Source organism: Chlorocebus sabaeus, chromosome 16, assembly GCF_047675955.1.
Source record: "Chlorocebus sabaeus isolate Y175 chromosome 16, mChlSab1.0.hap1, whole genome shotgun sequence".
Taxonomy (NCBI): Eukaryota; Metazoa; Chordata; class Mammalia; order Primates; family Cercopithecidae; genus Chlorocebus; species Chlorocebus sabaeus.
Window position 1 is genome coordinate 59,321,161 of NC_132919.1, and position 26,136 is coordinate 59,347,296.

Sequence of the window (26,136 nt, forward strand, 5' to 3'; positions counted from 1 at the left end):
ATTATATTTCGAAGCAGGGGTGTAGGGATATATGAGATAGTCTGTTCTACTACACTCGGTTTTCTCATTGCAAATTTTAGATAAAAAGTCTGATGTTCCCAGAGACAAAACCTGACGCTGCGGGATGGAGCGGCGAGTACCGCCCCGCGTGCCTCAAGCCCCACCCCCAAGGCTGTCCGCGGCAGTGCCTGAGTGGCGACCAGCGCCGGGGACCTCGAGGGGTCCTTCGCGTGGGCTCCCGACGCACTGCCTGAGCGGGTGCGCGGGCGGCTTCCGGTGTGGGTGACGAGTGGTGGCCGAAGCGGGGGTACAGCAAGGGACGCTCAGGCGGGGACCATGGCGGACGGCGGCTCGGAGCGGGCTGACGGGCGCATCGTCAAGATGGAGGTGGACTACAGCGCCACGGTGGATCAGCGCCTACCCGAGTGTGCGAAGCTAGCCAAGGTGAGGAGAGGCCGGCTGGCTGTTGGCGGGCGCCAGGGGCTGAGTCACGGCGCGGAGCCTGCTTAGGCCTCAGGGGGCCTACGGGCTGGAGCGTGCATCCCCCCATTGCCTGCCCAGCCCTGGTTGGGCCTGCACGAATGGGAGACCCCAGGTCGGCCCGGCCAGGGCTGCGGAGTACGCCAGTGCCTATAGCTTCCCAGACCCTCCCCAAAACAGATGGTCACTTCCTTCCGTGGGACTTAGGGCTCCGTTTTACTTTTTGCCCTTTCTTGGATGCTGCTTAAGTAACGTTTATCTTAGTGGTTTCCCAGGGGGTGAGGCTGCTTCAGTATTCAGGCTGGATCAGAGAGTTTCGTTCTGTTGCTGTTGCCCAATCCATTTATGTCGTTAAATCGTTTATGGATCATGGCTATGTGCCTGGTCTTTGGCCAGGAGAAGGGGTAGGAAAGTGATAGTACACAGATGACTAACACAGTACCCTGTTCTTTAGGAGTCGATGTACGTAATGAATTAGTCAAGTCATGCATGGTGGTGAGGGCCATACAAGGGGAGAGTGTTACTGGAACACCGAGAAGGAAGCTATGCATTCTTAATGGTGCCATAAGGGAAGGTTTTACAGGAAGGCTGACGTTTGTATCGGGTCTTGAAGAATTAGTGAGATTGGGTGGAGACGGAACTACAAAAGTAAGGACAAGTAGGTACTATAAGAGTTCAACGGGCTTTCCAAAAAACAAGGATGGAGAAAGGTGATAAAGTTGGTACGTATGTATATCTTAGGTTCAGTATGCTTGCTGAGGGGGAGCCATAAATTCATTAAGAGCTTTCTAGCAGCTAGCATCAACAAACATCAGTTACATAAGGGTGGGAAACTCAGCCGCCTCCTATGTCACACAGATAACAATAGCTGATATTTGTTGAGTAGTTTCTGCAGTGTCAGGCTCCGTGCTTATATACACTAAGCCATTTGATCCTCGCCTCAGCCCTATGCAATGGCTATTGCTATAATCCTTATTTTATAGGTAAGAAAACTTGGGCTAGAAAAAGTTGAATCACAGGCGCCAAGATCATACGGCTAGTAAAGGGGTGAAGCCAAGAAGCAAACGATTCTAGGTTCTGGAGCTGGTGCCGTCACACACTATGCTGCCCTGCCTGGAAGCCTATTGTAATGAAAACCTGAACTTTTTTTCTTTTTTCTTTTTGAGACGGAGTTTCACTCTTGTCACCCAGGCTGGAGTGCAGCGGCGCGATCTCGGCTGACTGCAACCCCCGCCTCCCGGGTTCAAGCGATTCTCCTGCCTCAGCCTCCTGAGTAGCTGGGACTACAGGTGCCACCACGCCCGGCTAATTTTTGTATTTTTAGTAGACACGGGGTTTCACTATGTTGACCAGGCTGGTCGCGAACTCCTGACCTAAAGTGATCCACCCACCTCGGCCTCCCAAAGTACTGGGATTACACGTGTGAGCTACTGCGGCTGGCCAAAAACCTGAACTTCCGAGCACCTGCCCAGGAAAAGGAGGCAGCAGATCTTCACCTTCAGATAATATTTGCCAACTGGGGATGAAGGCCGAGCCTTGTCGATGCTGCTAATTTGAGGGAGAAACCAGGAAGATGGATTTCTCCGTGAAATACCTTAATATTTAGAAATTGGATAATAATCTGTCATCTTAAAATACTGTTTGAGCCAATACAATGTAACTAGAACAAAATATGCAGGCCAAAGTCAGCCCCTGAACCTCCACTTTGGAATTAATAAAATGATAGTGTCCATAAGGAAGAAACAAGTCATTTGCTTTAGAAAAGCACAACCAGATCTTTTATGAATTTCTGTTAATACTAGTCTACTGTGTGCAAGACCTAGTCAGTGTTAGACACAATGAGAAGTACAGAGATTATTAGACAAGGCTCGTGCCCTCAAATAGCTTAGAGATCAGTAAGAAAAAAGGCTTCACTGCTACAGTTGTTCTGGTGATCTTATGTAGCATTTATTCCTAAATAATTGTTGTCATGTTCCAGACTGTTGAAAAACTTGCAAACTCCAATACCAGATGCTTTTTTAGGTGTCCAGTGGGTAACAGAAGTGTTTTAAAAAAAGAATGTTGGGACCTGTTAAGATAGGTACATTTGAATTTTGATTTTTTTTTTTTTTAAACCAGTGTGCCAGCTGAATAAAACAAGGTATATGTTGTGGGAGGGTATACTTTTTTTGTTTTGTTTTTTGATACTGAGCCAGTTTCAACTTTAAATTAGATGGTTACCCTACACTCCTGGTTAATTTTTTTAAACGTATTTTTCCGTTTCACTTTTTTTTTTAATTTTTTTTTTTTTTTTGGTTTTGAGACAGAGTTTCACTCTTGTTGCCCAGGCTGGAGTGCAGTGGCACGATCTTGGCTCACTGCGACCTCCACCTCCCGGTTTCAATTGATTCTTGTGCTTCAGCCTCCCAAATATCTGGGATTACCGGCATGTGCCACCACATCCAGCTTATTTTGTGTTTTTAGTAGAGGCGGGGTTTCACCATGTTGGTCAGGATGGTCTCAAACTCCTGGCCTCAAGTAATCCACCCGCCTCTGCCTCCCAAAGTGCTGGGATTACAGGCGTGAGCCACCGTGCCCAGTTGCTTTTTATTTTCCATTTCATATTATTTTCTAACCATTCTGCCAAACATTAAAAAAATAATAGCAACATTGTATTTCTACATTGGAATGTATGGAACAGTTAGTATACATTCTTTTGATTTTATTTTGAGTCCATCAATAAAACTATGAAGAACTTCTTGTTATTTTCACTTGTGAGAAAATTTAAGCTTCAGGCAGCTTAAGTGGTTTATTCGAGGCAGATCAAACTCACATCTCCTGGTAAAAAATGATGGTGTTCTTTTTGCTACTGCCTCTTTAAGAGATTATCAATTCTGTCCTTAATTTCCTTAAGACATTTTTTATTTTAAATGTGAAAAACATTTGGAGATAAAAACTGTGTATATAACACTTTGAGAGGCCAAGGTGGAAAGATCACTTGAGGCCAGCAGTTTGAGGCCAGCCTAACAAGACGCTGTCTCCACAAAAATTTAAAAATTAGCCAGGTGTGGTGGTACGCACCTGTTGTCCCAGCTACTCTGGAGGCTGAAGCAGGAGGATCACTTGAGCCCAGTAGTTCAAGGTTGCTATGAGCTATGATCGCATCACTGCACGGAACCCTGGGCAACAGAGTGAGACCTTATCTCTTAAAAAAAAAAAAAAAAAAGTTGTGTATAGAGAATAATGTATTAGTTGGGAAACCATATATAGCAGAAGCCTTAGAAAGGCAGACAAATTCTAGAGTTGGGTTGTAAAATTGCCAAATGTAGATCATTTAAATCTCTTGTAGTTGTAACCTAGTTCTATGTCTATCCTAACACCCATGTTGCAAATGATAACTAATAACTAATATTTATTGCTGTATACATTTTATTAAGATGTCAGCTGCTATGATTATGGTGTGTACATACTATGTTCCAGGCGTACCTTCATAGGTATTGACTTAATTCTTACACCAACCCTGTGGATTGCTACAAGTATTGTGTCCACCGAAGAGAAAATTGAGAGTCAGAGAGCTTGTGTTTTACCCAAGGCAATATGGCAGTACAGCTGGGAATTTAGACCCAAGCAGTCTGGCTGCAGAGCCCGTTTTTTTTGTTTGTTGGTTTGGTTTTTTTTGAGACAGAGTCTCACTCTGTTGCCCAGGCTGGAGTACAGTGGCGCAATCTTGGCTCACTGCAACCTTCGTCTTCTGAGTTCAAGGAATTCTCCTGCCTCAGCCTTCTGACTAGCTGGGACTATAGGCGCGCGCCACCATGCCTGGCTAATTTTTTATATTTTTAGCACAGACGAGGTTTCACCATACTAGCTAGGCTGGTCTCGAACTCCTGACCTTGTAATCCACCCACCTCAGCCTCCCAAAGTGCTGGGATTACAGGTGTGAGCCACCGCGCCCAACCAGAGCCTGTATTTTTAACCATTCTACTGTCTCTGTGATTTGTGTGTAAGCACCCTGTGTCAGGTTGATGGGGTGTTAGTAAAAGTGATACTAGTTCTTGATGATGGTTATCTCTTCGCCTTGTATTCAGGAGTTAAAAATTAATCTAAAGAGGGCCTTTTCTGAACTGTAAAGATACGGTATTTAGCAGTTCGTAATATACTGAAGGTTTCTCGTCCTCTCTTTTTGATTATGTTGTATTTGGCACATGGTTATTTGGGGACTACTTACATTCTTAAATTGAATGTATCCTTAGATTCTCCTTCCTCTTAATCCATTTATGCTGGAGGTTGCAAAATCTTTTTTGTGAAAAATCAGATCTTGGCAATGACCTTGCGCAGTAGGCTATAAATAACTCCCACAAACTTAGCGTTCCAATAATGGAACATTAGAGATAATGTTAATGTCTTTTCCTTCCTTTTTTTTTTTTTTTTTTTCTTTTTTTTAAGATATGGGGATCTCAAACTCTTGGGCTTAAGAGATCCTCCTGCTTCAGCTTCCTGAGTAGCTAGTATTACAGGCACAGACCACTGTACCTGGCTTAATGTCTTTTCATTTCTTTTGGTCACCTGCAGTCTCTTATGTGTAACGTCAAAAATAAAGAGCAAGTGAAATGTAAAACAGTTTACATTGTTAGCAGCTTAAACAAAAGAGACGCCTTTAAGGAATGGGTCACTTTAAAAGTTAGTCTGTGTAGGGGGAGTACTGGACTGGCTTTAAATTTCAACTATTTGTGGTGACTTTTTTTTGAGACCGAATTTCACTCTGTCACGCAGACTGGAGTGCAGTGGCATGATTTCAGCTCACTGCAACCTCCCGCTCCCGGGTTCAGGCGATTCTCATGCCTCAGCCACCCGAATAGCTGGGATTACAGGCACCCACCACCACGCCCGGCTAAATTTTGTATTTTTAGTAGAGATGGGGTTTCACCATGTTGACCAAGCTGGTCTCGAACTCCTGACCTCAAGTGATCCGCCCGTCTCAGCATCCCAAAGTGTTGGGATTACAGGCGGGAGCCACCGCGCCTGGCTGTGGTGACTTTTTATCAGCCTTTTTCTTTCTTGTTTAGGTTGTGTAACAAATCATTAAAAGATTGGATTCATTCAGGAATTAAAGGAGGTGCAAACAGAACTTACAGATACTCAACATGTATTGATGTTGAACAAACTCATTAGTCGCTTACATCATTTACAAGGATTATTTTCATGAGAAAAATGAGTCACGGAAGTCACATGTTCTAACAGGTTGGTTTTGGATAGCTCTCTAACCATTTGTTCCTCTGAGTTGAAAGGCAGCATCAAGGAGTTGGAATTTCAGGACTTGAGTGAATAGACAGGAAAAGGAGGAGGATGTTTAGCAATAGGGTAGAACATGGAAGATTGGGAGAAAAAACGGGGATGATTTGAAAATTTGAAATTGTATTAAATGAAATGATGGTAGTGTCCTTCAAATAGCACTAAATTGTCAACCATATAGTATGTCACATCCTGCTTATTGTGACAGTAAGAATCAGGAATTGTAAGCCATTAGGATCAACTGAATACAGATCAGGTGAGTGCCAGTCCATTCAACACATACTATGTGGAGGTTGGTGCAAAGAGAAGTGACAAGTAAACAAGCATCCATCCCTAAAGGAACTTGTAGACCACTTAGGAGGTAAGTTACGTGCATCAGTAACTGATACAAGGATGGACCATAGTATCTGCAGAAGCACTGGCATGTGCTTGGTGTGATGCAGCTCACCGAACTGCAGTGATGAACACTGTAGACATGGCCCCTGCTCTTGCAGAGGTCACATTCTACTGAGATTGGAAAGACAGTAAACACCAAAATAGAATATAGTTTGGGGTAATTGCAGAGTGGAGACAGTATGGTTGAGTATGAAAGGAAAAGGTGCTGAGTGACTACTGATTTTTAGAGAGTGTTCTCCAAAAATGCCTTTGTGAGAAAATGACGTTTAATGTTTTGTTGATACTCCAGACTATGGCTTTAGGCCAGTGTGTAATTCTCTCACATGTATCATGCAATTCTTTAATACCCATGCTTCTGAATTAGAATACCATATATTAAACCACACTCTATTGATCGCAGTCACGTGACTAATAGTAATTGCAAATGTGGTGGGTGACTGTCATTAAACAGTATTTTGTGTTTTAATTATTTTTGCCCTTCTTTTTGTTGCCAGATAGTAACCATAGAGATGACTTTGATCAAAGCAAAAAGTGAGATTTAAACTAGTATGGTAGGGGAAGTGCGGCACTGCCGTGGAGAGAGCTTTGGAGCTTGAGGCGGGAGCCCTGGATCTAGTTCTGCTGATACCTTTTGTGGCTAAGCAAGTCATTTTAAGCTGTTTAGTCCTCAGTCTTTTTAATCTCTAAAATGAAGTGATTGAATTAAATAATCCCTAGCAGTCTTTCTAGTTCTAAGATTCTTTCATCTTTTAGGATTTATTAGCCTTCAACTTCGGAGAATTTATAGATTTGTTCATTTTTTTCCTCTGATGAACATTTAGCCAGTATTTATTATATACATAAATCTATAGAGCTTTCAGAGAAAGGAGAACTAGGGCTGTCCAAATGGGAAATGTTGTTAAAATGTGTTAGTAATCACATATTTCCGATTTAATTAAAATAAGTTCAGACAGGGACTATACAGTATATATGCAGTGCTGCATGGAAAATTCATGCATGTTTAAAAGTTATCTTGGAAAAATATGGCAGCAGTATTTTAAAAAGTCAAAAAATTATTTATGCCCATAATTCAGAAGCTATGTAATAAGTTTCTTTCATTAGTAGAAAAGGATAGTACTCATGTACCATCCATGAATGTCATTAAGATAAAAAAAGTTTTCATTTTTGGTTAGAAAAACAATTTTTAAATAATAGTCTTCACATTTCAATTTATTGTCAGAGGTGTTTACATGATAGTTATTAATATTAGCGTGTTGAATAAATGCGTTTTAAAAATTTTTTATTTAAAGACCAGGTCTCACTCTGTCACCCAGGCTGGAGTGCAGTGGCGCATTCCTAGCTCACTACAGCCTCAAACTCTTGTGCTCAAGTGATTCTCCTGCCTCAGCCTCCTGAGTAGCTGAGACCACAGGCACAGGCCCAGCTAATTTTTAAATTTTTTGTAGAGACAGAATCTCCCCCTATTTTCCTGGCTGGTCTCAAATTCCTGGGCTCAAGTGTCCTCCCACCTCAGCCTCCCAAAGTGCTGGGGTTACAGGGCGTGAGGCACCATGCCTGGCCAATGAGTGCAGTTTCTGTGCTGTATGTTGGTTTTGGTTTTATCAAAATGTGTGGTTCATAATAGGATAACTTGCTTTAGTCCTGGTGTATTATCATTTATGTTTTTATTTTTTGAGTTTTATTGTTCCAATCTCTAAATATATATGCCAGGGAGAACGTTTTATTTTTACATCTGAGATAGAGGTGTGGAGAGGTTAATGTAAGTTGTCAGAAACTGTATTTCAGTTGGACCAGTATCTGCTCAAGAGCATGACTTTAAGGATAGCATGTGTGGGTGTTCTCAGATGCTTTCATTTCCTTTAAGCATGATTACTAATTTATTTTTAAAGTCATTGAAAAATTAAACCAGTTTCCTGTCTTTTAGCACCAAGCACTCTCTTTATTTCTTCTTGGAATTCCATATTTTAAAATATCTGTTAGGGTGACAGTGACTTCATAAAGGAATCATTTTTTCCTACTTTTTTTTTTTGAGACAGGTTCTCACTGTCGCCCATGCTAGAGTGCAGTGGTGCGATCTTGGCTTACTACAACCTTTGCCTCCCCAGCTCAAGCCAGCCTCCCACTTCAGCCTCCAGAGTAGCTGGGACTACAGGTGTGCACCACAATGCCCAGCTAATTTTTGTATTTTTTTGTAGAGACAGGTTTTGCCATGTTGCCCAACCTGGTCTCAAACTCCTGAGTTCAAGATATCTGCCCCCTTCAGCCTCCCAAAATGCTGGCATTACAGGCATGAGCCACTGCATCTGGCCTCTGTTTTTATTTTTTAAAGACACGTGACTACCACTTAGAGTCTCTGATCAGAACAGGATCCACCAGATGCAGTGGCTCAGGCCTGTAATCCCAGAACTTTGGGAGGTGGAATGATCACTTGAAGTTAGGAGTTCAAGACCAGCCTGGCCAACATGGTGAAACCCCGTCTCTACAGAAAATACAAAAATTATCCGGGTGTGGTGGCGCACTCCTGTAGTCCCACCTGCTGCAGAGGCTGAAGCATGAGAATCGTTGGAACCCAGGAGGTGGAGGTTGTAGTGAGCCGAGATGGTGCCACTGCATTCCAGCCTGGGTGAAAGAGTGAGACTCTGTCTTAAAAAAAGAACAAGATAAACAGGTGTTACCACACTGAGTTGATAAATTAGAATCCAGAACAAAGACTTGGTGTTCTCTCAGATGTTACATGATTGTTATATGTTCACTTTCTCTTAGGCATTTAAAAATATTAAAAATAGCTTGTGGGCTTCAAGTATGGGACCACTGCCTGCCATCACCCACTAGAGAAGAAAGCACTATCATGAAAAGGAGAGAAGCAAAAGTAGTTATGGGGTGATCATTTTCCTCTGGAAGAGGCCGTTGATTTTTCATTTTCTGTGTCAAAACCATTTCATTTTAGACTAGTTATTTGGATTTTTTGTGTTTTTTTATTGTTCATTTTCATCTTTTGTTTTAGGAAGGAAGACTTCAAGAAGTCATTGAAACCCTTCTCTCTCTGGAAAAGCAGACTCGTACTGTGAGTAGTTTACAGGGAAAAGCTCAGTTACCATTAATTTCATTGAACATTGTTCCATTAACTTTCGATGTATTTTTACCCTTACAGGCTTCCGATATGGTATCTACATCCCGTATCTTAGTTGCAGTAGTGAAGATGTGCTATGAGGCTAAAGAATGGGATTTACTTAATGAAAACATTATGCTTTTGTCCAAAAGGCGGAGTCAGTTAAAACAGGTGAGTTCATGATCACGTCTGCTCGAAACACAAAAGCATTTGTATTTCAGACCTTTTCACAAACTCTTCTATAAGTCTGTTTAAAATGTGTTAAGTCAACATTGTAACATCCTAGAGGGTGTTTTAAAATTCGGTCCACATTCTCATAATGATATAACTGTTTTCTGTTTGTGCTTCTAGTCTTTATATGTTTGCATATTTTAAAAAAATTGTGTTAGAGTGTTCATACATCTTTGTTCTATTTTGGTGTTGCTACTTTTATTTTTATTTTTTTTTCCTTATGTATTTACTTATTTTGAGACAGGGTCTCACTCTGTCATCCAGGCTGGAGTGCAGTGGTGTGATTACAGCTGACTGCAGCCTCAACCTCCTGGACTCAAGCAGTCTTCCCACCTCAACCCCCAAGCGGATGGGACTATAAGTGCATGCCACCACACCTGGCCAATTTTTTTATTTTTTGTAGACCTTGCTATATTACCCCGGCTGGTCTCAAACTCCTGGGCTCAAGTGATCCCTGTGTCTTGGCCTCTCAAAGTGCTGGAATTACAGACATGAGCCACTGTGCCTGGCCCCACTTTTATTATTCTAAATGGTTGTATTATAATTTATTAAGTTGATATTCTGATTTATTTAGTCATATCTCTTTTATTAAACACATCTTTTTATGCTGTTTTAAAATGTTTAGTAGTAACTAAATATTTCATTTTCTTATATTATCCCAATATATGATTTTTTGCAAAACAGCTTTTTGAGGTATTACTGACATTCAAAAACTATGCATACTGACAAATAGTTCTCTCCTTGACTGAACTCTCTGAGCCCTCTTCTTGACAAGGCCTTAACCTTGTCCTATGTAGACTTAAGCAAATACTAAGATTGTTTCTAATAATTCAAGGCTGCATTTCCAGGATGACCCAACCCCGGCTTAGAGTGCTTGCCTGAGAAAACTGAAGTCTGCCAAAAGAATGTACTGTTAAATATTTAATCGTGTGTGTGTGTGTAGAAATGGGGACTTGGATCTTGCTACATTGCCCAGGCTAGTCTTGAACTCTTGGGCCTAAGTGATCCTCCCACATTGGCCTCCCAAAGTGCTGGGATTACAGGCATGAGCCACTGCACCCAGCCCTCCAACTTACTTTTGAGGCCAATTTTAGAGAGACTGTTTTGCTCATTTTGTTTAGAGATTATGTAAGTTCTCTTTTAGTGTTTTGGTGAAGTTGGATTTTCTTTACTGTTTCCTTATTCTTCTTGAGATATATTTAAATGTTCCCCTGTACAAGTAGATCTCATTTTTTACATTTTTATCTCAACTTTTAAATACTGTGTCCTTAGTAGTTTCTGGGTTTTAATTTCTTGCCTTAAATAATAAAGACAATGACATTATAAAAGAGGATGTAATGGAACCAAAAATAGATACGTAGTGTTATTGTCCGAATTCCTTATTTTATTAATTAGACTGCTTCTAGGGTAAGGATAGTGTTAAAGCGGGTTAAATTTTTTTTTGCAAAAGTCAGAATTACTATAATTGGTTTTGGTTTATTTTTCTTTAGGTAAGTTTACATGCATATAAAAGAGAGTGTTGGCTCAGTGTGGTGGATCACACCTGTAATACCAGCACTTTGGGAGGCCAAGGTGGGCAGATTGCTCAAGCCCAGGAGTTCGAGACCAGTCTGGGCAATACTGTGAAATCCTGTCTTTACAAAAAATACAAAAATTAGCTGGATGTGGTGGCAGGCGCCTGTAATCCCAGCTACTTGGGAGGCTGTGGCAGGAGACTTGCTTGACCCGGGAGGCAGAGGTTGCAGTGAGCCGAGATTACACCATTGCATTGCAGCCTGGGCAAAAGAACAAGACTCTTGTCTCAAAAAAAAAACACACCGAAAATATATAAGCCGGTGTAAAGAATTAGCATAGATTTAATTGAGGCAACCTAAAATATGTGAATGTGACATTTATTTATGTATTTATTTATTTATTTGAGACAGAGTCTTGCTGTCGCCCAGGCTGGAGTGCAATGGCACGATCTTGGCCTGCTGCAACCTCCGTCCCCTGGTTTCTGCACTTCTTCTGCCTGGCCAAAAAAAATGTTTTAATAAAAAAAAAAAAAAAGATGGAGCCGGGCGTGGTGGGCTCATGCCTGTAATCCCAGCACTTTGGGAGGCTGAGGTGGGCGGATCACCTGAGGTCAGGAGTTTGAGACCAACCTGACCCACATGGAGAAACCCCATCTCTACTAAAAACACAAAATTAGCCGGGTGTGGTGGCGCATGCCTGTGATCCCAGCTACTTGGGAAAACTGAGGCAGGAGAATCTCTTGAACCTGGGAGGTGGAGGTTGCGGTGAGCTGAGATCACGACATTGCACTCTAGCCTGAGCAACAAGAGCAAAACTCTGTCTCAAAAAAAAAAAAAAAAGGTGGAAATAACAGACACTGAGGACTCCAAAAGCATGGAGGATGAAAGGAGTTGAGGGTTACCTGTTGTATCCAAAATTACCTATTGGGTGCAGTGTTCACTGTTGGGGTGATAGGTTCACTAGAGGCCCATACCTCACCACTGTACAATATATTCATGAAACAAACCTCCACATGTACCCCCGAACCTAAAAGAAAATAAAATCACCTCCACAACAAAAACATTTAGCCTGAACTGCTTAAACATTAAATGCTTTTCGTGGAAATCTTTCTAAGATATTCTATTCACTTTTCTGCTGCCTTAACCAAAATATACTTAATGCAATTTAACATTCTCCTGATGACTCATGATCATTATTATTATTATTACTGGTTTTTGTTTTTTTGTCGTTGTTTGTTTGTTTGTTTGTTTGAGATGGAGCCTTGCTTTGTTGCCCAGGCTGTAGTGCAGTGGCGCGATCTGGGCTCCACTGCAAGCTCTGCCTTCCGGGTTCATGCCATTCTCCTGCCTCAGCCTCCCGAATAGCTGGGACTACAGGTGCCCACCACCATGCCCAGCTAGTTTTTGTGTGTGTGTGTTTTTTAGTGGAGATGGGGTTTCACCGTGTTAGCCAGGGTAGTCTTGATATCTTGATCTCGTGATCTGCCTGCCTCGGCCTCCCTGAGTGCTGGAATTACAGTCGTGAGCCACCACGCCCGGCCCATGGTCTTAATTATTAATGATTATGATATATTGCTTAAAATCTAGAGATCAGGCATTGGCAAATGATGGGACAGAAACCAAATCCCACCCACCTCCTATTTTTATAAATAAAGTCATTGGAACACAGCCATACCCATTTGTTTTTAAGGAGGCAGAGTTGAATAGTTGCCACAGAGACTATGTGGCCCGCAAAGTCCACAATAATTACTTTATGAACATTTGCAAAAATTTACAGAAAATGTTTGCTGATTTGTGACCTAGATCGTAGAATTGTTAGTGTTGAAAGGAATGTATTCCAGCCCCTTGATAATAACCTATGAGGAAACTGAAGGCGAGAGGGTCTCTGGCTCACAGTGTCATAATGAGGTAAATTTGGGTGACTGTGGCTCTTCCTCCCCCCGCAGGTGGTAGAACTGTTTCACCTTTTGCCTCTGCCACTGCCTTTTTCCTCCTCAGTCACAGTATCTGCAGGTCGTGGCTTCAAGCTGCCATGGAGCTCTGCTTTCTCTTCCCTTCGTGAGATGCCATTTCTTCCATGCTTTCCTGCTTGCCTGCATCTCTGCATCTGAGGTTTTCCTGACCTTTACTGACTTGTTACGGAGTAGTTGGTACTTTTTAGGTATCAGTGAGTTTTGATGTGATGTTCTGTATGATGTTTCCTTGTCTAGAGTTGCTTGGGAAGACCAAGTTCGATCGTTGCTCTTCTGTCAATAAAATACATTTTTTTTCCTCTGTGAGGAATGTATTTTACTTATGAATGGTTTTTAATATTTTAGGCTGTTGCCAAAATGGTTCAACAGTGCTGTACGTATGTTGAGGAAATCACAGACCTTCCTATCAAACTTCGATTAATTGATACTCTACGAATGGTTACTGAAGGCAAGGTAAATTTTCTGTTGACATAACTCACAATGAAATGTACTGTTTTTTCTGTATTCAGAGATACTTAATGTATGTAGATATTTTGTATAAGTATTTATTTGTGTTTATTTTTTAAAGAAATACACAAAATGTCATCACTGTAATTCAACCAGTAATGTCTTTGTACATCCCTTTCTGCAAATGAATCTATTTAAATAGTGACAGCCATGGTATATCTAGATTTTTCTGGGAATTGGGTATCTTATCATAGATATATATGTGACTTAAAAAAAAAAAAATAAAAATTCTACAGGGTCAGGGTGTGGGAGAAGAGCATTTTAGACATAGAGGAAATAATATTCAGAGATACCAAAGAAAGAAATGTATGATAGATGTAGGAAGCTGTAATTAGTTTGCTATTATTGGAAATAGGGTAAGCAAGCCTAAGCATGAAAATTCATTCCCTAGGTGCTTTAGTTTATACTGTAGTCATATTTTTAGTGTTTAATTTGTTGGAAATTATAAATCTACTAACATTACGTATAGCTACAAAAATGTTAACAACTTTAAGACCTAGCAAAATTAGGTATTTTTAAATAAGATAGTCTTGTATTTAAACATAAATCAGAATTAGGGTATTAATTGTAGATATTGGACTACATATAACACACTTTTCAAATAATCACAAGGCATTTTGCATCTTCTGTGCTATTTATGTAGCTTGTGGTCCTATTATTTGTTAAACATAGTAATTTCATATTTAGGTTCTGAAAGCAGAGTTGCAAAATATGGATAAAGTTTTATTTTCTTAAGAATTACGTATATATTTGTGAAATATAAAATGTTTCACAACTGTGTTTGTACATGGTGGATAAAGTGCACGATAGCTGTAAAATAAATATTCTTATAGTTGGGTTAAAGAATAATTCAGTTCTGGCCAGGCACGGTGGCTCATGCCTGTAATCCCAGCACTTTGGGAGGCCTAGGTGGGTGGATCACCTGAGGTCGGGAGTTCGAGACCAGCCTTACCAACATGGAGAAACCCCATCTCTACTAAAAATACAAAATTAGCTGAGCGTGGTGGCGCATGCCTGTAATCCCAGCTACTCAGGAGGCTGAGGCAGGAGAATTGCTTGAACCCAGGAGGTAGAGGTTGTGGTGAGCCGAGATCATGCCACTGCACTGTGGCCTGGGCAACAAGAGTGAAACTCCATCTCAAAAAAAAAAAAAGAAAAAGTTCAGTTCTACCTTTTATTTTTTTTTTTTGAGACAGTGTCTCACTCTGTTGCTGAGGCTAGAGTGCAGTGGCCTGATCATGGCTCACTGCAGCCTTGAGCTCCAGGGCTCAAGTGATCCTCCTGTGTCACCCTCCCAAGTAGCTGGGACTAAAGGTGCACGCCACCACACTCAGCTAATGTTTTGATTTTTTGTAGAGACAGGCTCAACATGTTTCCCAGGCTGGTATCAGACTCCTGGCCTCAAGTGATCCTCCTGCTTCAGCCTTCCAAAATGTTGGGATTGCAGGTGTGAACCACCGTACCCAGCCTACTTTTTCAATTTTAACATGTTTCCACGGAATTTTGATTGTGTAAATTTCTCATTTGTAGATTTATGTTGAAATTGAGCGTGCTCGACTGACTAAAACATTAGCAACTATAAAAGAACAAAATGGTGATGTGAAAGAGGCAGCCTCCATTCTACAGGAGTTACAGGTAAGGTACTGCATTTGAGAGTTGGTAAAACTTTGTTTAGTCAGCAGTATTTTCTAATGGAAATATAGGTTGAATATCCCTTATCCAAAATGTTTGGGACCAATAATTGTTTTGAATTTTGATGGAAAGCCTGTGAATGGCATCTTTTTTCATGTTCAAAATTGTCGTTTCCTCATTAGCCATTAAGAAAACCACAATGAGGTACCACTACATACCTATTAAAATGCCTACAATTTAAACAATAAAATCGTCAGTGCTAGTGGGGGTGCAAAGCAGCTGGAGCTCCTGTACCTTACTGGTGAGAATGCAAGGTGGTGCAGCCACTCTGGAAAACAGGTTGGCAGTTTCTTATAAAGTTACACATATGCTTACCATATGACCCAGCAATCCCACTCTTGAGTATTTACCCATGGGATATGAAAACTTATGTTTACATAAAACCAGTCCACACAACCTGTTCAGAATAGCTTTATTTGTGATAATAAAAAGATAAAATCAGCCCAGATATACTTCAACAGGTGAATAAATAAACTGTGGTATGTCCATACAATGGAATACTACTAAGCAATAAAAAGAAATAAACTATTGATGTATAACTTGAATGAATCGTACAATTTAGGCCATTATACAGAGTGAATAAAGACAGCCTCAAAGCATTACATACTATATTTGACATTCTTGTCAGAATCTGTCAAAAGACAGATTTGTAGTGATGAAGTACAGATCATTGGATGTCTTGGGAGGGCTTATGAGTGGGGGAAGTGTGTGATTATAAAGGGGCAATATGAGGAAGGTTTTTTGAGTTCTGTATCTTCATTGTGATGGTGGTTGCGCAAATCACTACATGTGTTAAAATTCATAGAATTTTATACCAGAAGGGGGAAAGTCCATTATAAATTATAATTTTCTAGAGGTAAATAGCTTTTAATATAATTGTCAACACTCTGTCTATATACATGAAGGTTCTTATTATTTAACAAGCATGAATATTTTAGTATCTTTAATTTTGTTGCAGTTCACAAAATTGCAAAGTATTATAAACTTATTTCGGGAATTACTGTGCTAGGTGGAAACCTACGGGTCAATGGAAAAGAAAGAGAGAGTGGAATTTATTTTGGAGCAAATGAGGCTCTGCCTAGCTGTGAAGGATTACATTCGAACACAAATCATCAGCAAGAAAATTAACACCAAATTTTTCCAGGAAGAAAATACCGAGGTGAGCATATCTCTGACCACATGTTTAAAGGTATGAATAAAACCCATAAATCCCAATTTGTTTTGCCAACTTTTTTGCAGAAATTAAAGTTGAAGTACTATAATTTAATGATTCAGCTGGATCAACATGAGGGATCCTATTTGTCTATTTGTAAGCACTACAGAGCAATATATGATACTCCCTGTATACAGGCAGAAAGTGAAAAATGGCAGCAGGTAAGAGTTTATTTGTGTAATTGACATGGCTTATTCAGAAGAGTAATTTACATTTTTTTATTTTCAAATCTTTTTAACTGCCATCATTACATGCAGTTGTATGGTGTTGCTTTCTATTCAGTGTTGTTCAGTATATTACTGATTCAGTCTAATTGCGGCCATAGTTTATGTCTCACTTTTGGAGAAATATAGGCTTCCTGTTTAAAATATGTACAGTGGGTCATATCCTAATAAAGGTTGCAGATGAAGACCCGACATTACTTTGGAAAATTATTTTACAAAAGTCTTTTAAAGGGCTTATATATATATATTCCACATTTATACTGCTAACTTGTTATAAGAACTTTTTCTTTATACATTTGTCAAAAATGAATGTCAAGAAAAATGTCAGCTGAGGTAGTAAGTCAGATTAGCAATGATTTATTATATTAGTTTGTGAAAACTAAATGCTATAGAAAGACACTATGAAAAGGCAGCCTGGAAATATTTTTCCCCTTAAGACTTTTTTTTGTTCGTTTGTCTTTTGTTTGTTTTTGAGACAGAGTCTCGCTGTTTCCCAGGCTGGAGTGCAGTGGCGCAGTCTCGGCTCACTGCAACCTCCGCCTCAGGATTCAAGTGACTCTCCTGCCTCGGTCTCCTGAGTAGCTGGGACTACAGGCACGTGCCACCACGCCCAGCTAATTTTTTTTATTTTTGTATTTTTAGTAGAGATGGGGTTTCACCGTGTTAGCCAGGATCGTCTCGATCTCCTGACCTCAGGTGATCCGCCCATCTTGGCCTCCCAAAGTGCTAGGATTACAGACGTGAGCCATTGCACCCAGCTATGACTTTAAAATTTAAAATGGATATGATTGTTCGGTTTTCGTCAAAATTTCCGTCATGTCTAGTCTTGCGTGTAACTTTTGTTGTACAACTCTTTTAGGCTCTGAAGAGTGTTGTACTCTATGTTATCCTGGCTCCTTTTGACAACGAACAGTCAGATTTGGTTCACCGAATAAGTGGTGACAAGAAGTTAGAAGAAATTCCCAAATACAAGTAAGTACTTTTGAAATTATCATGATATATCTCAGTAGAAACACTATTTTGAAAAAAAAATTGGCTAACCTAAGTGTATACTTCTGTGTATACTTCTTTTTCTGAGATGGAGTTTTACTCTTGTTGCCCACGCTGGAGTGTAATGGCGCAATCTCAGCTCATTGCAACTTCTGCCTCCTGGGTTCAAGCGACTCTCCTGCCTCAACCTCCCGAGTAGCTGGGATTATAGGGACCCGCTACCTTGCCTAGCTAGTTTTTGTATTTTTAGTAGAGACGGGATTTCACCATGTTGGCCAAGCTAGTCTTGAATTCCTGACCTCAGGTTATCCGCCCACCTCGGCCACCCAAAGTGCTGCTGGGATTACAGGCTTCAGCCACCGCGACTGGCCTAAGTGTGTACTTCTTAATTGGTTACTGATAGATTATACTAGAGAATAAAACTAGAGATGATAAAGTGGTGGAATTTTTTTTTAGCATTGCATTAACAATAAATTAGATTATAATATACTTTATTCTAAATTGCTTATCAAGTGGAAGTTTCATATCAGGTCTACACTGGCAGCTTTTGATTAATTATTTGACAGAGTTTCATCATTAGTAGTTTAGAGCTTTGTGATTTTCAGAAATGCATACTTCTGAAAATCTATTATATAAAATAGACTTGCTTCATCATAAGCACAACAGATTCTTATTTCTGTTTGTTTCATGAGTACGTTTACAGTTATTTCAGAAATTGACAGTGCAGAAAAGAGCAGAGTGTTAAGTGGGAGAATGCTGTATTCTGAGCTTCTGTGGGAAAAATGGTAATAAAGTTGGTAAAATACACAATAACCAAACAGTATCTCATTCTACTAAATAAAATTTAACGAAAACAGTTTTTGTTGATTTTTTTTACCTTTGCTATTATATGAGTTAATACTTAATTTTTACAGATTTGGAATATTAAGATGTATACAATTTACAGGGATCTTTTAAAGCTTTTTACCACAATGGAGTTGATGCGTTGGTCCACACTTGTTGAGGACTATGGAATGGAATTAAGAAAAGGTTCCCTTGAGAGTCCTGCAACTGATGTTTTTGGTTCCACGGAGGAAGGCGAAAAAAGGTGGAAAGACTTGAAGAACAGAGTTGTTGAACATGTAAGAATCTGTCATAGAAATGACAATTTTTATTTTAACCTTTAGTGAATTTATTTTTTAGAATTAAATTTTGGCAAATTTGAGCATAAACTATTTTATTTTTCACATTTGATAATCAAATGTTCATTTAGGATGTTATGTCTTTAATTCTTCACTTAGGATGTTTTTTTGTATGCCCACTGTAGTAGTGATAAAAATTTGGTGTTCAGATGTTTACTCTGCATTTCCCAAAGCATATTGGAATGTATCTCACTCATCTTGGGTTTTTTCCCTATTTTTGGCTTTTCAGAAAAGATAGCTGTATTTTAGCTTGCTTCATTTTGAGAGAACCTCTCAGGAATCCAAAATTTATAGCGTATAAACCAGACAGAATTTCCTAAGAATTGGGGCAGGAGGGTGTTTCTCTCTAATGTTCACTTACTAGTCTTGGAAGCAGGTAACATGTCTTAAACCTGAACTTTGATCTTCTTAGTATCACTGTTGTCATGTTGTATTATGTTACCATTCACTCCTTCACATAACAAACATTTATTGTGAGCCTTCTATGTGCTAGACACTGTACAAAGTACCAGGGCACACAGGAGAATAAGACATTACCCTACCTAGGCCGGGCGTGGTGGCTTATGCCTGTAATCCCAGCACTTTGGGAGGCTGAGGTGGGTGGATCACCTGAGGTCAGGTGTTCAAGACAAGCCTGGCCAACATGGGGAAACCCCATCTCTACTAAAAATACAAAAAATGGCTGGACGTGATTGCGCACATCTGTAATCCCAGCAACTCAGGAGGCTGAGGCAGGAGAATTGCTTGAACTCAGGAGGCAGAGGTGTCGGTGAGTGGAGATCACACCAGTGCACTCCAGCCTAGGCGACAGAGCGACTCCATCTCAAAAAAAAAGACATTACCCTACCTTGAATAAGAACATTAAAAATTATAGGGAAAGATGTACTTATAAATAAAAAGTATCAGATATTGTAGTACAAGTATCTAGAGAGCAGAGTGAGGCTTATGGGAAACTTTTCTACATGGAGGAATGATCAGGTTGGATGAATTGATGATTGAGGTGAGGTTTGTAAGAGGAGTGTGAGGTATCGGGCAGGCAGGAACAAGGGAGGGCAGCCTGTGCACCAGGTCCCTCTGAGAGTGAGTTTGGAGAATGCATTGGAGAGGGAGGAGACTAGAGAAGACTACTAAGGTGAGAGATATATGGACTTTAAATAAGGCAGTAGCCAAGGGATTAAAGAGTGTGTGGAATGTGATTGTTTTAAGGAAGGAAATCAATAGAATGCAGCCATTGATTAGATTTAAAGCATGAAGGAAAAGGTTAGATTTGAAGGATAAAAGAAAAGCGAGGAGAAGAATGCTTCTCGTGCTTTCTGATGTGTTCGTGTTGCCATCAGCCCTGATAGAGATAGGAGACGATGTAGCTTCTTCAAAGATTAAGTTCATTTTTCTCCCCACTGTTCCCCCACGTTTTTTTGAGTGCTATTGTTGTTAATACTGCCTATAAGAACAGTAAAGGGGAGTCTCTGTGTCTTAACTGCAGCACCATCGCCAGTGAAAATTAGGAAATTTAATTTGAAGCTACTTGTAAGTCATTGGAATAAGGGTAAAGTGATGAGTATTTGAAATGATGTCCAATCTTATTTTTTTGAAAGAGGGAGAGTCACCCTGCACCCGATCGATCTCCAATCATTTTTTAGATTTTAGCCTTTAAAACATTTGTGTTATAATTAGGAAGCTTAACTTTAGATTCTTGCACTCAGCAAAAATATTTCAGTACAATTATAATTTTTAACCACTAGTTAAGACAGGCATATATTTTGACTATATATTTAAAGAGCTGTGTAGAATATTCATAGTAATTCACAAATAACTACAGGAACCAAAATAAGTATTTAGTTTTGTTACTGAAGATTAGAACTAGCTTTGCTCCAGTTATGGACTACAGAAAAATAAAAGCTCCGAGTCTAACATTTTAAGTAAACTTACCTTGGATATGAAAATAAATGGACTTTGAGACTTGCTGACAAATGTTACGTATTCTCCCTGCTCTCTATCCTCTCCCCAGAATATTAGAATAATGGCCAAGTATTATACTCGGATAACAATGAAAAGGATGGCACAGCTTCTGGATCTGTCTGTTGATGTAAGTAGTAATCAACTTTGAGTTATTTGTAGGCATTCTTTTTGAATATTGACTTGTAAAAATTGAGTAAGAGAATCAAATTGTATGGCCGGGCACGGTGGCTCACGCCTGTAATCCCAGCACTTTGAGAGGCCGAGGCAGGCGGATCACAAGGTCAGGAGATCGAGACCATCCTGGCTAACACAGTGAAACCCCGTCTCTACTAAAAATACAAAAAAATTAGCTGGGCGTGGTGGCAGGCACCTGTAGTCCCAGCTACTCAGGAGGCTGAGACAGGAGAATGGCATGAACCTGGGAGGCGGAGCTTGCAATGAGCCGAGATTGCGCCACTGCACTCCAGCCTGGGCAACAGAGCAAGATTATGTCTCAAAAAAAAAAAAAGAGAATCAATTTTATGATTTAATTTTATGTTTAGGTAATAGAGTAATAGATAGTTTCCCAAGCGATCTTGAGTACCAAAAACTAACCTAAGTATCAAGTGATCCCAGGTCTTGCTGGAGCAATGTTGTCTTCAGGTCTGTGTTTCATGTTGACAAAATGCATAGCACACAAAGAGGAGTTAACCCAAGTGTGTAGTAATGGCCTGAAAAGCCATTTCTGTCACCAGAAGTTGTTGTGACAGTTTAGGTGATAAGACTCATGGAACATTAGAGTTGGAAGGTTTGCTCCTTGATCAGCTTGTCAGGGAGCTCTTGTCACTTATGAATGAGAGTACCAGAGTCCTTAACGTCTTGTCCGTGGTACGTAGTTGCCAAGGAGCAGAGCGCATATTCTAACCCAGCATTTCTGGAAATGTTCACTGTACCATACTGCCTTTGAGGGGAAACTTTGTAGAAAAGGGAGTAGACCAACTTGCTGTTGGCATGGATACCAGCAGCATTGAGCTTGCAAGGAGGCAGATTCAAACTCACCCCTGATTGAGTCTACTCAGATTCTATTCATTCCCTAGACTATCAGTAAAATAAGTACTTATTACAGGAAGTCAGCAATTGCTAACTCTTTTTTTTTTTTTTTTTTTTTTTGAGGCAGTCTTGCCTTGTCGCCCAGGCAGGAGTACATTTTTTGCGATTTCAACTCACTGCAACCTCCATCTCCAGGGTTCAGGCAGTTCTGCCTCAGCCTCCGCAATCTCAACTCACTGCAACCTCCACCTCCAGGGTTCAGGCGGTTCTTCTGCCTCAGCCTCCGGAGTAGTTGGGACTACAGGCACATGCCACCATACCCGGCTAATTGTGGTAGTTTTAATAGAGATGGGCTTTCACCATGTTGCTCAGGCTGGTCTTGAACTCCTGACCTCAAGTGATTCACCCACCTCGGCCTCCCAAAGTGCTGGGATTACAGGTGTGAGCCACCACACCCAGCTGAACAGTTACTATTAAAAATGAATTCCCCTGCATATTCTTGGATGAAGAGTTTAGAAAATGCTTTTCTGAAGTTTTGTTTATTGTCTGTAATTTATCCTGTCTTAATCCAATTCATCTTTCTCTCTTGCAGGAGTCCGAAGCCTTTCTCTCAAATCTAGTAGTTAACAAGACCATCTTTGCTAAAGTAGACAGATTAGCAGGAATTATCAACTTCCAGAGACCTAAGGATCCAAATAATTTATTAAATGACTGGTCTCAGAAACTGAACTCATTAATGTCTCTGGTTAACAAAACTACACATCTCATAGCCAAAGAGGAGATGATACATAATCTACAATAAGGGTCTTAATGCTTTTAGAAAAAAGTTAAAATTGGAAGTCATTAAAAAAGACTGTTATAATGGTGTATATGTTGGGGTTTTTTTTCTAAGCTTCTTTGTCTTAAATTTTAAAATAGTGAATATGTTTTGAGACTCCCTTTGACCTTTCAGTTCCCCAAGTTCATTGTTAACTTTGCATTTGCAATTGGTGCAAAAATACACATTTCTGTCGTCTGAATACACAAAAAGTTGTGTCATAACTTACCCGGATGTTTTTCTATCATTTGAAACCTTTTTAGCTACTGTTTGTTTTCATTCAACTAACAAACATATTACAATAATAAAAGCAGTATATACACATTTCCTTTCTACAGTTACCTCTGATTCTAAACATTTTGTGGGGTAGTGATTTGGCAAGTGTTTTTTAAATAAAATAAATTTCATTGTAAAGCTATCAGTCATTTAGTAGAATAGAAAAGCAACAGAGCATACAGGATCATTTGGGATAGAGCTGTGATTTGTGAAGAATTTGTACTTTGATATTGTGGCAGAAAGTCTAAACTGAGTGTGTATGCAACAATCTGGTAAGCTGTAGACTTTTTTTTTTGAGTCGGGCTGGTTCTAGTCACAGTAGCTTGATTGCTTTCAGCCCTCATCCTCTGACTTGATCAGTTGTTCAACAGAATCAACTGACATCATTGACACAGGTTATTGGGTGTTAAGTCCTCTCTATAGGGATAGTGACTACTTTTTTTTCTTTTTTGCTCTTCCTCTCCCCTTTCTGTATATGGGTTTAAATTTAACATAAAGTTGTTTTTATAAGGCTTATTTGTAGCTTTATACTTGTAAGTCTAATTACATCATTATTGTTCCAAATTCATTATCTCTGTAGGAACTTTTAGTTCCATTATACGAACACTGGATAACCTAATTTTTTTATGCTTTAAAAAAAATGGCAAAAAGAAAGACTTCAGGCCACCCTCATAGAGTAAGTGGTATAGTACTGAAATATTTTCACAGAATTAAAAGTAGCTTGCTGTCAAAGAAACATCTGAGATGAATTGGTGTGAACGAATTTTGCAAGTTTTAATTTGATTTATTTCAGAGAAAACAGAAAAATAAAACAATGTTAGAAGATTATTTAAAATGATGTTTAAATGAAGAAAGTGTGAGGTCTACTTTTAAAAAAAATTCAAATGAAGAGAAAAAGAAAAACAGCATTCTAGAAATGGCATTTCTCCTAATTAATTTTCTGCTTAATGGAAAATTATCAATTGTCCTTTTTTATGATCCCAGGACTGAAGACAGTTGTGGGATATCTGTCATATTTATCCTGTGAGTCACTGGGAATAAGGACATATAGTACTAAAGTAATCTAATTTTATTCTTTGGAAATTCAGTGCATTGGTCACAATAACATCAACATCTGCTATCACTTGTCTTTTAAAAACTAACCAAAAAAGGCCGGGCGCAGTGGTTGGCGCCTGTAATCCCAGCACTTTGGGAGGCCAAGGCGGGTGGATCACCTGAGGTCAGGATTTCGAGACTACCCTGGCCAACATGGCAAAACCCTGTCTCTACTAAAAAAAAAACACAAAAATTAGCCGGGCGTGGTGGTGCACACCTGTAGTCCCAGCTACTTGGGAGGCTGACGTAGGAGAATTGCTTGAACCCAGGAGGCAGAGGTTGCAGTGAGCTGAGATCACGCCACTGCACTCCAGCCTAGGTGACAGAGTGAGACTCCATCTCAAAAAAAAAAAAAAAAAATTGGCAAGTTCAGAAACAGAAGTTCACACTAACAGTATGGTTTTAATTTTCCTTTGAATGAAAAGGATAGAAGATAAAATTGTGTATTGTTAACTTGTAAATAAAATTGGAGCTAATTTGAAACTAGCTTTTCATTAACTTCATCCTTCTAGGGACTCATTACCTGTGGGCTTGTCAAACCTGGACTATTTGGCCAAATATGTTGCCATAGAGATTGCAAATGTTCCTCCTCTTTTTTTTTTTTTTTTTTTTTTTGAGATGGAGTTTCACTCTTGTTGCCCAGGCTGGAGTGCAGTGGCACGATCTTGGCTCACTGCAACCTCTGCCTCCCATATTCAAGCAGTTCGCCTACCTCAACCTTCTGAATAGCTGGGATTACAGGCGCCTGCCACCACACGTAGCTAATTTTTGTGTTTTTAGTAGAGACGGGGTTTCATCATGTTGACCGGGCTGGTCTCAAACTCCTGACCTCAGGTGATCCACCCACTTTGGCCACCCAAAGTGCTGGGATTATAGGCATGAGCCACTGCACCCAAACCCTCTGGTCTTTCTTTAACACACACTAGGCTCTTTTTTGTGTATTATGATTTAGTGCTATTTGTAACTGTCCCAGTGACCACATTGCACCCAACTCGATCAGCTGTTCATCCATTTCTTGTTTTTTTCCTGTCAAACATTAATCCAGCAAATTTATGAGGTATTTACCAATTTATTTTCTTAGTATTATAATTCATTAGCATAAAGTAGAATAGTAAAATATTTGAGTTGTTCGGAACCTCAGTTAATCCTGTTTTACATTTCAGACCTAAAACTGGCAATCAGGAAAAGAAGCACTTTGTTTTCAATGTGGAGAAGATAATACTTGATTCCATTTCATTGTCATTAGTGTATTAACCAGCAGGAGAGGTGATGAGCCATTTTTCAAATGAAATACCTTTTATTTCCATATGATTTTTTTAGAGTTCAATAGCTGTTTCTATAATTATCCTCAATTTCCATATGTTACTGAATCTGAAAAACTCATCTTTAAAATTCAAACAGTTCCATTCTATCTTTCGTAAATGTTAAATGTGATAAAAGTACATATTTTAAATTGTTTTCAGCTCTTGGATATAGCAGCAATAAAAACACTAATTTGTGGGTATTTAAGAAAACCTGGAGAATAAACTCATACTTTAAAAGATCACTTCTTTTCAGTTCTCATTGTCTGAAACAAAAGACCATAATTTTCATTTTTACCCCAAATCATCTCTCTCTAAACCTACTTTTTTGTTTTACCTTTTAAGACTTTATTATATTTTTAGAGCAATTTTAGGTTCACAGCAAAATTAAGTGGAAGGTACAGATATTTCCCATCTTCTCCTTGCTCTCACACCTCCTTCATTATTAACATCCCCCACCAGAGTGGTACATTTTTTACAGTTAATGAACCTGTATTGACATCATTATCACCCAAAGTCCATAGTTTACGGTTCATTCTTGTACATTCTGTGAGTCTGGACAAATGTATAATGGCATGTATCCACCATTACACACCATAACACTTCACTGTCCCACAATTCTCTGCCAGTTCATGTCTTCCTCCCAGCAAAACCCCTGACAATTGTGAGGCTTTTCACAGTCTCCATAGTTTTTCCCTTTTCCAGAATGTCATAGAGTCAGAATCACAATAGGTAGCCTTTTTAGATCGGCTTCTTAGTAAATGTGCATTTCCATTTCCTCCACATCTTTTCATGGCTTGATAGCTTATTTCTTTTTAGTGCTGAGTAATATTCCATTGTCTGGATGTACCAGAGTTTATCCATTCAGCTCCTGAGGG

The 26,136-nt window shown here is 39.7% G+C and overlaps 1 protein-coding gene across 2 annotated transcripts; it reads left to right on the forward strand.

The window, feature by feature from the left end:
- Positions 1-237: 237 nt before the first annotated feature.
- On the forward strand, positions 238-25,503 carry PSMD12 (proteasome 26S subunit, non-ATPase 12). Of its 2 annotated transcripts, none has more exons than XM_037993767.2 (11): positions 238-444; positions 9,152-9,211; positions 9,299-9,427; positions 13,320-13,427; positions 15,012-15,116; positions 16,183-16,332; positions 16,413-16,547; positions 17,470-17,582; positions 18,547-18,721; positions 20,790-20,867; positions 22,362-25,503. In XM_037993767.2, exons 1-11 carry the CDS (start codon positions 337-339, stop codon positions 22,569-22,571), a joined length of 1,371 nt encoding a protein of 456 aa, XP_037849695.1. In that variant the 5' UTR covers positions 238-336; the 3' UTR covers positions 22,572-25,503. The 2 variants fall into 2 exon arrangements, with proteins under 2 accessions (XP_037849695.1, XP_008010215.1); XM_008012024.3 differs by lacking the exon at positions 238-444 and adding an exon at positions 5,526-5,700.
- Positions 25,504-26,136: the final 633 nt, after the last annotated feature.